The 12,751-nt window shown below is 40.6% G+C and overlaps 1 protein-coding gene across 2 annotated transcripts in view; it reads left to right on the top strand.

Annotated features, from left to right (window-relative positions):
- Positions 1 to 12,751, top strand: part of PCNX2 (pecanex 2) — a 409,093-nt gene that overhangs the window by 140,188 nt on the left and 256,154 nt on the right. For both annotated transcript variants that reach the window (XM_056113571.1, XM_056113570.1), the window contains one exon: positions 947 to 1,082. In XM_056113571.1, the coding sequence (XP_055969546.1) occupies positions 947 to 1,082 (136 nt within the window). The remainder of the gene's footprint in view (positions 1 to 946; positions 1,083 to 12,751) is intronic.

The following is a 12,751-nucleotide window of genomic DNA, read 5'->3' as shown; positions in this document are numbered from 1 at the left end:
GATGGAAAAGTACATCTTAGTTTTAACTTTTTTCTTCTTCTTCTTTTTTTTGTGAAGAAAGAGTTTTTACAGAAACTTATTTTTTAAAAATGTGAGGGGATAAAAAGAGAGAAATGTGTATTTAAGAGAGAATACAGGTATCTGCAGATTGGAAATAGGCAAGCAAATAAACACAGAGACGAGCAAGTGAGACACATGTTCAAGGAAGAACATGGGCTTGAAGAGCAGGCGCCAGTTTTTGCTTTCTAGCCAAATAAAAAATATTGATTGAGGTCACATAAAAAGTTCTGTTTATTTAAGTACTGTTAATTTATGTGTTATTAGAGATTATATGTTATTAGTGAGGTAATCTTGTAATTATCATTAACAGTATTGTAAATAAAGCACCTCAATAAAAATGGGCAAAACTCTATTGTTATAGATTATACCAAATTCATTCACATACATTTTTTTCAGTTACTCAAGGCCTTACGTTGACCTGATCTTCTTTGCTTTGGTATGGTTGGTATGGATTTAGCAGGGATGTGGGGATATTAGAGAAGAGTGGAGGTGAGGTATTAGGTAATGCTAAGTTCTTCCTGAATGGTATCTTGGGAATTATCCAGCCCAGTATTCATATTTTTGAGAAAACACGAAGCTAAAAGCACTTGCTACCTACCTCTTTTGTCAATGTGAAGTATATAAAAATTGAGATCAATAATTCTAGAACATCAGGCCTATCATGATTTATTAGAACCGTAGAGATAGTGTGAATAATTTCTATCTGTGCAAGATGATATCCTTTCCACCTGAAGTTGTATGTGCAATTCTTCATTGCTCAGGTAAGGTTGTATAGACTTAGTAATTACCTGCATTGATCATCTCCAGCGTCACTGTGTTTTTGTGTAACAAATAGATGTCTTCTTAACTTCCATGTAACCAAAGACTTTGTTTTGTCCATACTCAGAGAAGTACTCGTCAGTTCCTCCAGCACCACAACTTCTGAGAGTCAAGATCCTTCTTCTGGGGACCCTGCAGTCAGTGCACTTCAACAACAGCTGCTACTAATGGTGGCTCGGAGGACCCAGTCAGAGACCCCTCGGGTATGTTCCAGCATTACCATTTGTTAATGTGCAGGACACAGGGATCTATAAGCTTCTTTGCTACCAGGCAATAAAAAAAGGACCTAACAGAATGAGTCAGGTCTTGCCCTGAGTTCTTTGTGTCAGGACGCGGATTGTGATCTCCCTTTAACGACAAAGAGACTCCAGAGACTGCAGATACCAAGCAAGGTTTATTGTAAGACTGGCTAGCCAGGGTCAAGCCGCCTACACAGACACGCAGGTCAGATAGGTCAGGCAAGACCCCGAACTTCTTCAAAGGGGATCTTATATAGGCCTTCACTGGCCGATACAGCAAAGCCCACGCATTTCATAGCCAATAGATTTGTAACAATATATACTTTCTTAACCAATCCATTTAAAAGTACATCACTCCTTAGCCTATAGATTCAAAGATCAGCATTTATGTACATAGGCATTGTGGCTAGTGGGCATCTGGTAACTCGAACATTTGGTTATCACCTGGCTCTCTTAGATTTGGTGGAAGCTGATAAGGGCAAAGTTCCTAACAGAGGTAATAGATAAGAAAGGGCCAACAAATGGTTTCCAAATTTACATCCCAGCAGGGAAGAGTCAACAAATGGTTTCAGAATTTACATCCCAATAAGGAAGGGCTTCACATCTAAGGCTCTACTAGGGAGGGGGCCAAAAGAGAGAGTTACTAATTAGTAGAGTTTTAACTCTGGAATCTCCCTCAGGGTCCCAAGGGAACTTACTGTATGTTGCTGGGCTCAATTCTATCATTACATGGAATGCCTTGGATGGGCATAAAAAGAAGTCACTTATAAAAATAAAAATAACAAAAGAAACTATTTAGAAAACTGATACCCTTCACTGTTACTAGAAAGTTTGATTTCGAATCACTCATTCAAACACGTTAAAAATTAGTTTGCATTGTTGTTTATTGCCAGAATGCACAAATTCCACAACAGCACCTAGTTAAGGGGAGACCCCTTCCCATAGTTCAAAAAATACCAGATTTTATTTTATAAATCAACTTAGAGATTCTGAAAATGTTTTGAGATGTTTTATTCTAGGAGCAAATAACTATCATCAAGAGACTTAAAATATGAAACTTCGCATTTTTTAACAAGGAGTTAACTTATTAATATTCATTAATTACTCAAGGATCAGAGAGATAGCACAGCATGTAGGGCACTTGCCTTGTATGCAGCCAACCCAGATGTACTCCCCAGTACCTCAAATGGTCCCCTGAGCCTTGCCTGGGCACAGACAGAGTCAGGAGTAAGCCCTAAGGATGGCCATGTATAAATTCCTGAACCAAAAGCAAAACAGAAATATTAGTTGATCTTTAATGATACCCTTTGAGAGGCAGAATATAAAACTCAAAGTGAAAGATAACATGGGGGGAAGACATAGATCTAGGTGTGACAGATACAGAGCTTAGAGTGACAGATTAAGTCTTGGGCAGTTTGGAGGAAGAGGACGGTGTGGATGGTGGAAGTTTCATAGGAAAAAGGATGCCTGAGCTGTGCCTCAAAATAAGGAGTATTTATTACAAACTGAGGGAAGACTATCGCAGATGGTATGTTGTTGTGTTAGTGTGAAATTTATTGCTGTCTTTGCACTTTTCTCTGGGCAATACTTCTAAACAAAGTATTACTTTCTTTGATTGCTTCTAAAGAATCTTGCCCTTGGACAAAATATACTTATTATTGCTTAAGCAAAATGTCCCAAAAGATGTTTTCTGGCACAGTTGATTGACATTTCTATGCTGCTGGTCAGATGCTCTTATTGTTGTTACATTATCTTCAAATAGAAGGAAGCTATAGAATTGGCATTTTCTCGGAGAAACTTGCAGTTTTCCTGACACAAGCTTGGAGGAATTTCATCTCCCTGTTCTTCGTTACTTCTAGAACATCAATTTGGAACCTCAAAGTTGTGGAACTTTATTTAAAAAGATCTATATAATTGGGACTGAAGAGATAGTATAATGTGTAGGGAACTTGCTTTGCATGCAGCTGACCAGAATTCTGTCCCCGATACTCCATATAGGCCTCCTTTCTCCACTACGAGCAATCCCTGAGCACAGAGCTAGGAGTACTCCCTGAGTACTGCTGGTTGTGGTTCCCAAACAAAAAAAAATCTAGATAATTTGGGAAGGTGTGATGTTATTTATTCCATGATTCTCAGTGGTAAGGGAAAATTGGGAGTCAGAGATACAAACACATTGATTTAATAACTCAAAAACATTGCTGGTAGAATAGATATTTAGAAACAAGTAAATACTCAATGGATAAATTAGAAAGTCACACTACACATTTTATCTTTAAAATTCTGTCAGAGACATCGCCTTCTTAGCGCAGTAGGCAGCGCGTCAGTCTCATAAAATTCTGTCAGAGATATGATCACATTAGTGAATATAAAAAGTTTTAACTCATGAATTGTTTTACTGTTACTCAAACATGAATCAAGTTTACTAATTTTGACATTTTTGTATTTTGTTAATTAAATTTTTTTAATTATATGTAGCTACAAAGATAGAAAAGTAAAGATTACTCCTAGTCTTATATTTAAAGACTAAGTAAACATTTTCAAATGTATCATGTTGGAAGCAAAAAGGATTGGAGGGAGACAGAAAGAAACTGTGTCTGTTGTTCCTGCAACATAGAGGTAAAAGAGCAGTGATGTGCACGTTGGTTTTTCAGAAAAGTTCAGCAAAACTGAGGGGAAAATAGGAGTCTGCAGACAAGACTTAATTACTCCCTTTTCACATCCATCTTCCTTCTGTCCTTTATAGCTGAGTGTAGTACTGGTTTTCTAGGGGTCTCCCCACCACAGCTTTATGGCTATACTTGTCCTGCTAGCAGAGCTGAGGTTCTACTGGGTCCAGAAGAGATCAGAAGTTGGTCTGATCAAATAAATGCTTGTCTGAAATTCTTCCCTGGCATAGGCCAAATGTGGGAGCACTGAAGAAAGTTGTTTGGCAAGGGAAGTCCCAAGTAGGATGGATCCTCTTTATTTTAGACAGATGAGTGGATGAGTCTTTTCCCTCATCGTTGCTACAGAAAAAAGCTCCTGAGCACTATGAGAAGAACAGAGTCTGAGTGTAGGATAACTTTGGTTTGTCCTTCCTGCATAGCCTCAGGTAGTTTAGGTTTATTGGTTACTCTCATCATAGTGCTCCCATTCCTCTGTGTTTATTTGTAACCTCTTTGTTTGTGTTCTGTTGACTTGTAAATATTGTTTTTCTCTTCTCCTTACATCCTTTGCATAGTTTATTCAGAGCAATGTCCTTTTTGTATGGACATAAGAAGACGGTAAATGCTGTGCTTTTGTAACTTGGGAGTTTATTGATTCTCAGTGATATTTTTCCTCCTGGGCATCTGTTCTCTTGACCTAAGCCTCAGTTGCCCTTACTTCCCAGCACCCCCCAAATCAGTGTCCCGACAAGGGACTAGATGGACCCAGGGCAAGCGGTGAGCTATGTGCTGGCATTGAGATGGGCCTGGCCAAAGTGCCTAATGCTTAACTATAGGTTAAGAGCTAGGTCATGGACAAATGTTGTTATGATCCCAGCTAGATTCGGACCCTGCTAGGGTTCACGATCACGATCACGACCACCCTGTTGTTCGTCGATTGCCTCGAGCAGGTGCCAGTAACGTCTTCTTCGTCCTAGCCCTGAGATTTTTTTTTTTAAAGTGCCATATTCAAGGCTTTTTCAGGGTTAGGAGAATGAGACCCATCATTGTTACTGGTATTTGGCATCTTGGGTATACCACGGGGAGTTTGCCAGACTCTGCCGTGTGGGCATATTACATTTGGTAGCCTGCCAGTTTGACCAAATTAGGAATGAGATGATAAGATGTCGATCCTGGCCATTGTTGGAGTTATACGGCAGTTGGTGGGTGTAACTGTCTAGTTACTGGCAGGTCCAGTCCCAAACTGTGCAGGCTTGGAGATCTCAGCCCCGGGTCCCACACACCTGGGTTCCTCTGTCAGTTCTTTTATGCGTGAGGCTCATCCAAGTGTGTGGAGAGTGGTCCCAGCATGGCCTTGGCTGGGCCTCGGTGGTCTTCAGCTGTTGGGCCCTGGTGGAGACAGTCAGGCATAGGGTAGGAGACTCTGCCTTGTTCTCTCCCAGGAGCTGAGTGTGATGATCTCTGGATCCTGGCCGTTGTTGGAGTTACACGGCAGTTGGTGGGTGTAACTGTCTAGTTACTGGCAGGTCCAGTCCCAAACTGTGCAGGCTTGGAGATCTCAGCCCCGGGTCCCACACACCTGGGTTCCTCTGTCAGTTCTTTTATGCGTGAGGCTCATCCAAGTGTGTGGAGAGTGGTCCCAGCATGGCCTTGGCTGGGCCTCGGTGGTCTTCAGCTGTTGGGCCTGGTGGAGACAGTCAGGCATAGGGTAGGAGACTCTGCCTTGTTCTCTCCCAGGAGCTGAGTGGGTTAGGAAAGATTAATCTGGCCTGAGCTCTGTAGTCTGAGTCTGTGGCAAGATGTTCCCAGGAGAGCTGCCCTACAAGTCTCAATGTTATCTCTTACTGTGTCCATACAAAAATAGCTAGTATTGATATGTTGATAGTATTAAGTTGTTGACAGAGTTATTGGACTGAGAAAAGGAGGAAAAACACCTTAAGAGGTATTTTGCCTTTGGGCAGGCAGGAAGGGCTTTGGAATACCTCTAAGTGGTGTTTCTGCCCTTGAGCCTGATGGGCAGTCAGGAAGGGCTTTCTTAGGTTGATACTGGGCCCTGAGGTTTAGAGCTGAAGAAGAGAGAGAGAGCGGGGCAGCAGGAAGGAGTGTGGAAAGACTAGCAAGTGGAACAGAGAGGGAAGAATGTAGAACACAGCAGCAGTCACGTGGAGAGAGAGAGCCCAGGAGAGAGAACCCAGGCTGCGACATAGAGCGCAGAGAGATGAGCTGGAGAGAGAGAGAGGAAGAGGAGGAGATAGGAATGAGGAGCAGTGTGAGACTAGAATGGGAGGCTCAGAGAGACTGGAGCAGGCACTTGGGGGAGAATGGAATAAACGGCATCTGATCAATCAACTGGCTTGGCCCTCATTTCCTCCTCCATCTGCCCCATGGCCCGGGCTATTCCAGGTGGGGGAGCAGCGCAGGTACCCCCGAACCTGGGCGGTGAGGAGGAGAGCTGCTGGGGCCTTCCCCAGGCCGCATGGGAGATTATACACAGGGTACATGTGGAATTCGGAAAATTTGTTCCCTGAACTAAAGATTAGCAGGAGGGGCTTTTAATGGATATGTATCACATATCACGTTTTGTGTTAAAAGCTGGTACTTCTCTGTATTTCAGTTATCCAGTACTTGCTCAGTTGAGTACATTCCATAGATTAATTACTGTGGCTTTAAAATCTTATATTACTCTATATTTGAGCCATCACCATGAGATGTCTTTATTAGACTCCTGGTTGAAAGGTAGATTGACCTCAGTCAAGACCTAAGAGCATGTTGAACCTGAGAAACATCACATTTTCTGTTCTAGTATACCCTCACCTGGATGGAGTTCTAAGTCCACTTAACTTGTCCCACATTAAAATATAAATTAACAAGGGATAGAGCAATAGTACAATGAGTTTGGTGCTTTTTTTGCATGTGGTGACTTGGGTTCAATTTCCGGCACCCTATATGGTATCCTGAGCACCGCCAGGAGTAATTTCTGAGCTCACAGCTAAGAGTATCCTATGAGCATTGCTGGATGTGGCCCAAACACAAATAAATAAATAACTAAATTAAATTAAATAACCACATAAAATAAATAAATTAAATACATTAAATTAAATAACCACAGCCCAGTGTTTGTCTCAGTGTCACTCTAAAATTAATATAGAATTAATGATATAAACTAGCATGTATATCACATTTTGTTTTTAGGAAGAAAATAATAAAAATGAGACTAGATCCTAACCTTTCACCCTTTATGTCTTATTGTCATATTGTATTTTTATGCCATAATGATATGTTCATGAATTTTAATGTAAGTTTTTAATTAGTTTTTTTTTTACTTTTGGGCCACACCCAGCAGTACTCAGAGCTTACTCTTCTTGGCTCTGTGCAGGAGACCATGTGGGGTGCTGGGAATAGAACCCTGGCCAACTGTGTACAAGGCAAGCAACTTACCCATTGTACTCTCAATCCAGCTTCAAAGTTTTTTAAAGTTATTATTATTATTCTGTGCGTAATCCAATCCCTGGGTCTCCGGCAGTTGGTGGAAGCAGACAAGGCAGGGTAGGGTGGGACTTCTGGTTTTAATCCCTTCGTCAACTATCACCTGATCTGCCATCTGTCATCTACAAGCTCTTCACTTTAGTCATCCTGAAATAGGTTTGGCAGAACACTAGATAAAGGACAACCATGCGAGCAAGCTGGTTTTTGAAAAGGATTCAGCACGAAAGACCATATCCACACGATAACCAAGCTCATTGAGGTTTCTCAGGAGTTCAAGATGCCACTCTCTCTAACAGTCATTGATTTAAAGAAGGCCTTTGATTATGTTGAGACTGAAGAGGTCATCGAAGCCCTAGCCAAACAGGGCGTTCAAACTCAATACATCAATATCCTCCATAAGCTGTATTAAGGATTCACTACCAGGATCTCACCATTTTACAAAGAAGTGATCATCCATGTCAAGAGAGGGGTTCAGCAGGGTGTTACCATTTCACCGAAACTCTTCAGTGCCACCCTCGAGAACATCATGCGACAACTGGAATGGGAAGATATGGGAGTGAAGATAGATGGTCGGCAACTACACCATCTCCGCTTTGCTGATGACATTGTTCTCATAACACCAAACATTAGCCAAGCGGCACAAATGTTGGCCAGCTTCGACTGTGTGTATGGAAAGGTCGGACCACAACGGAATCTCACAAAGACAATGTTTATGAGAAACAGTCTCATTCCTGGTGTTCCATTCACTTTCAACTGGACAAACATCTCCGAATGAAATAGTTAAGTGTACCTAGGTCGAGAAGTCAACATGATGATTGACCTGGCACCTGAGTTGTGCAGGAGGAAGAATGCAGCTTGGAACACCTTCAAGAGCATCAAAGAAATAGCTAAGAGGACAAAGAACCTCCGGCTCTGGGCACATCTCTTCAATTCCACTGTTCTTCCTGCATTAACATATGCCTCAGAGACCTGGGCCCTACAAAAACAGGATGAGAATGCTATTTGGGTCTCCAAAGAGGAATCAAAAGAGCTATGCTTGGAGAGTCACGTTTCACTCAAATGAGAGAAAGATTCCAGAGTTCTGACCTCCATTGACAGTCAAGAATCAGGAACACTGTCTCGTTTGCCAAGGCATCAAAAATCACATGGGATGGACACATAATGAAATTTGGAGACGACCGCAGGACTAGAGCCATTACCGACTGGATTCCACGGGATGTCCAAAGACCGCGTGGCTGCCCACCTATGAGATGGTCAGACTTCTTCGTCAAGACACTGAATGATCGGTTTGAGGCTCTTCGTGTTCTTAGAATGAACAGACGCCATTGGGCTACACTAGCACGTGACAGGGACAAATGGGGACATTACTGGCGCCTGCTCGAGCAAATTGATGATTAATGGGAAGTCAAGTGATCAAGTGTGAAGTGATTATTATTATTACTCTTTTGGGGGAACCATGCCCAGCAGTACTCATGGCTTATTCCTGGTTCTGTGCTCAGGGATTACTCTTGACAATGCTGAGTGGGGAGGATGTTATGCAGTGCCAGGGATTGAACTGGGATCAGCTGCATACAAGGCAAGTGCTGTGTTGTATCTCCAACCTTGAATTTTAATATTGTTAATTAAAAATGAACCTTAAAAGGTACACCAATACATTCCTAGGCCTCTAATTTATTATATAAGATTTTATTAAATTATATTGTATATAATTGTATATAGCATATTGTATATAAGATTTTATTAAATTATCTTTGGCATAAGACTAATGATATTTATTATCATAAATAGATGATAAACTATGTAGATGACTGAAACATCAGTTATAGCATTTCAAGATGTTTATTGTCATCTTGAATATTCTTTTTCTGGAGAGAAGCATACCACTCAGTGCTCAAGAGTTAAATCTGACTCTGCTTGGGAGACCATATGCGATGTCAGTGATCAAATTGTGTTGATCTATCTCTGATCCCCATCTATCTCTCTGATCCCCATCACACATACTCTTTTTAAATCTACTTTTAGTTTAAGCACTGTCACTTGCAATACTGTTACTGGTAGTGTTTTATGGGCCTGAGTTCCAACACCACACCCTCCACCAGAGTGTCCCCATCCCTTCCCCATCAGAGTTCCAGTTCCCTCTCCTCATCCTGTTCTAGACAATTTCCAGGATCAGTTCTGTGGACCAATTCTGAGGACCTGTTGTGTTGACAGTGCTTACAAATCTTTGTTTGGTTTTGTTTGGGGGCCATACCTAGTGGTGCTCAGGTTATACTCCCAAGTCTCCTGATTGAAGAATTTTTTTCTGACAGCACCTGGGGGAAAACCATGTTGTGTCCAAAATCAAACCCAGTATGTTACATGTGCTCCAGTTTGTTGAGTTGTCTCTACAACCCTCTTTTATCTTGTTTTTTTTTTTCTAATTTCTTTACTCTTAATATTCTAATATGCCTCCCAGCTGCATGGTGCATTTGATAATCTAATTTGCTTCTAATTCCAGGATTTATTTAAACTTAGCAAACAATTAAAGGTACTATCATGTTTGTAATTCCATATGTGGTAAAAATAACAGCTTAGGAAATCTTGGCAGTAGGGAGTCTTTTTAGTGTGAATATGCCTTCTAAAGAAAAGAATTCAGAACATCCTGGTATCGGAGGTTTACTCCATGGCTTGGAGGATAGAGAATGGAGCACCAAATAAAGGGTGTTGGGAGGATTCTCCCAGGATGGGAGATGCATGCTGAAAGTAGACTGTAGAACGAACATGATTGCCACTCAATGCCTCTTTTGCAAACCATACTACCCAAAAGAGAGAGGGAACAAAAGTGAATGCCCTGCCACAGGGACAGGGTGGGATGGGGTGGAGGGAGGGCTACTGGGATCATTGTTGGTGGAGAAAGGGCACTGGTGGGGGGATGGGTACTCCATCATTGTATAACTGAAACCCAAGCACAAAAATTTGTAAGTCTACAACTGTACCTCATGGTGTTTCACTAATAAAAATTAAAAATAAAAATAAAGTTAAAGCAGTAAAATAAATAAATAAATAAATAAGTAAGTAAAAAGAAGAAGAAAAAAAGAACATCTTGGTATCAGGGGCAATCAACAGAACCCCACCTTGTGTTCCTTTCACTTTGTTCTTTGGTCACTACTCTGATCTCCAGTTCTCCTTTACCTCCTCAGTAACTTCTGACACCAGAATCTCTTACTGCCAAAAAGAATCCTTCTCAATTCCACCTTGCCAGTGCTACGTTTGATAGCTCTAAGAGAGAACCAACAGGGGACACACACAAGACTATTATTTATACTTTACCCCCTTCTAGCACTAACATACCTCCCCTTTCTTTTCAAGAGGTTTTAAGATCCCCCCCCAAAACACCACTCCCACCAAAGAAGGTTTACAACTTATTTCCATCTGTGTCTGTCCTGATATGGGAGAGGTTCTGTAGATGTGATCACTTTAGTCTCCTTGATGTAATAGGATTTTATTTATGGCTTAGTTCTTGATATTGTCTTTTAAATTATAATTTATTATGTACTCAAAGTCAAAGTCATGCTCAAAGTCATAAAACTGACTTTAAAATTCTTTTAGATAGCATATAATTTGTACTGTATTATAGCACATCCTTATTATTTTTGTCAGTGTCCCTTTTTTTCTGGTTTTCTTTCCAAATTTATGTGTTTAATTTTTCTCCTCACAGTTGGGCCTTAACTCTGGCGCTGCTTGTTACAACAGTGACTTTTACCTTTCCCCAGTGAGATTTGCTTGGGTGCTCCTAAATGGGATTGCTCTAACTTTTCACAGTCCTTTGATAATGTTGGATCTGGAGCATGTGACATGGTCTCTGAGAGTTGGTCTCTCACCTTTCAAGTGAGGGGTAATAAATAACACCTCTATAGGAAAGGGGGGGTGGGAGTAGACTTCTATAATCTTGAATCTTTTAATTTTGCCAAAATACTTTTGAAATAGTAAACTTTCACATGTTCTCAAGCTGAATTTAAGTTGTTATCATATGTTGGATTCTTTTTATTAACCTCGAGTACTATGTGTGAATGCAGATCCATATGGAAATGTGAACAAGTGCAGTTGCTTCTTGAAAAATTCTCATGCTCAACATGTTGTTCTTTATTCTACCTGACTAACTGGGTGATGTGATGTGATTCTCATTAATGAGACTTAGTGAATCAGAGACAGAACCAGCCTTGTGGTCACTGTATGTGTTCTTTCACCTAGATCATAGGTAGTGAGATTGTCTTTATTGTGTGTCCATTGTGTTTTGCCCCTGCTGGCCCTTTTATTGGTGGTGCACTTTACAAGCTCTTTATACTCTATCCTTTCAACAGGCTTCCACTTTACACGTTCCCTTAGCTCATATTATCTCTCTAAGCATACTGATAAAAACAGAGATATGTTTATACTTGTATGGCATTTGGTATAACCAGTTACGACTCATTTAGTTCTTTACTCTTCAGGCATTTCCGACCCTTAAAATTTTCTCCCGTTGTTATTCTTTGAATTCTCAGAATATGTTTTATATAATATTTGACATATATAATTGGTACAATAAATATGTTTGATAAATATATAAATAATTGCTTAAAATGATGGGCCAATTGTTTTTCAATTTTTTAGTTACCATGTTATTACATTGGGCGGAGCGATAATACAGCAGGTAGGGAGTTTTTCTTGCACCCGGCCGACCTGGGTTTCATTCCTCCGTCCTTCTTGGAGAGTCCGGCAAGGTACTGAGAGTATCCTGCCCACACAGCAGAGCCTGGCAAGCTCCCCGTGGCGTATTCGATATGCCAAAAACAATAACAAGAAGTCTCATAATGGAGACATTACTGGTGCCTGCTCTAGCAAATCATTGAACGGAAGGACGGTACTACAGTGCTATGTTATTATATTAATAATAGTTTTATGCATATAATATTCCAATACTACTTCCACCACTAGAGTATCAGTATCTTTCCATCAATGTTTTTCTCAAGACTTTCCCCAGTCCCTTGGCAAATTCAGTTCTGTAGACTGGCTCCCAGGGCATGTTGTCTTTGGCCCTTTGTTAGTCCTTTACTGTGTTTTTTTTTATATTAATGCAGCAAAATTTGAAATATGTACCAGAAAATAGTCTAAGAACAATTGCCAATTACTCTACTTAACTAAAACATTTTACTTTGAACTCCTTTGAGATTTAAGACCCAAAACAACAACACAAAACTATGAAATTACTTTTCACAGAATAAAATTTCAAAATTTTAAAAAAACTATTGAATCATCAAGAGATACAAAGTTGTTCATGATTGGGTTTCAGTCATATATAATCTTCCAACACCCATTCCTTCACCACTGTACATTTTGTACATTTCCCACACCAATGTCCCCAGCCCCTTAACTGTCTCTATGGTAGACACTTCTCTCTCTGTCTCTCTTTGGCTGTTGCTCTCTCTCTCTCTCTCTCTCTCTCTCTCTCTCTCTCTCTCTCTCTCCATTTGGGCATTTGACCAT

The sequence above is a fragment of the Sorex fumeus genome, unplaced genomic scaffold, assembly GCF_029834395.1.
Source record: "Sorex fumeus unplaced genomic scaffold, SorFum_2.1 ptg000021l, whole genome shotgun sequence".
In the NCBI taxonomy this organism is placed as follows: domain Eukaryota; kingdom Metazoa; phylum Chordata; class Mammalia; order Eulipotyphla; family Soricidae; genus Sorex; species Sorex fumeus.
The sequence above is the reverse complement of the archived record's forward strand: the minus strand, read 5'-3'. Positions and strand labels throughout refer to the sequence as shown.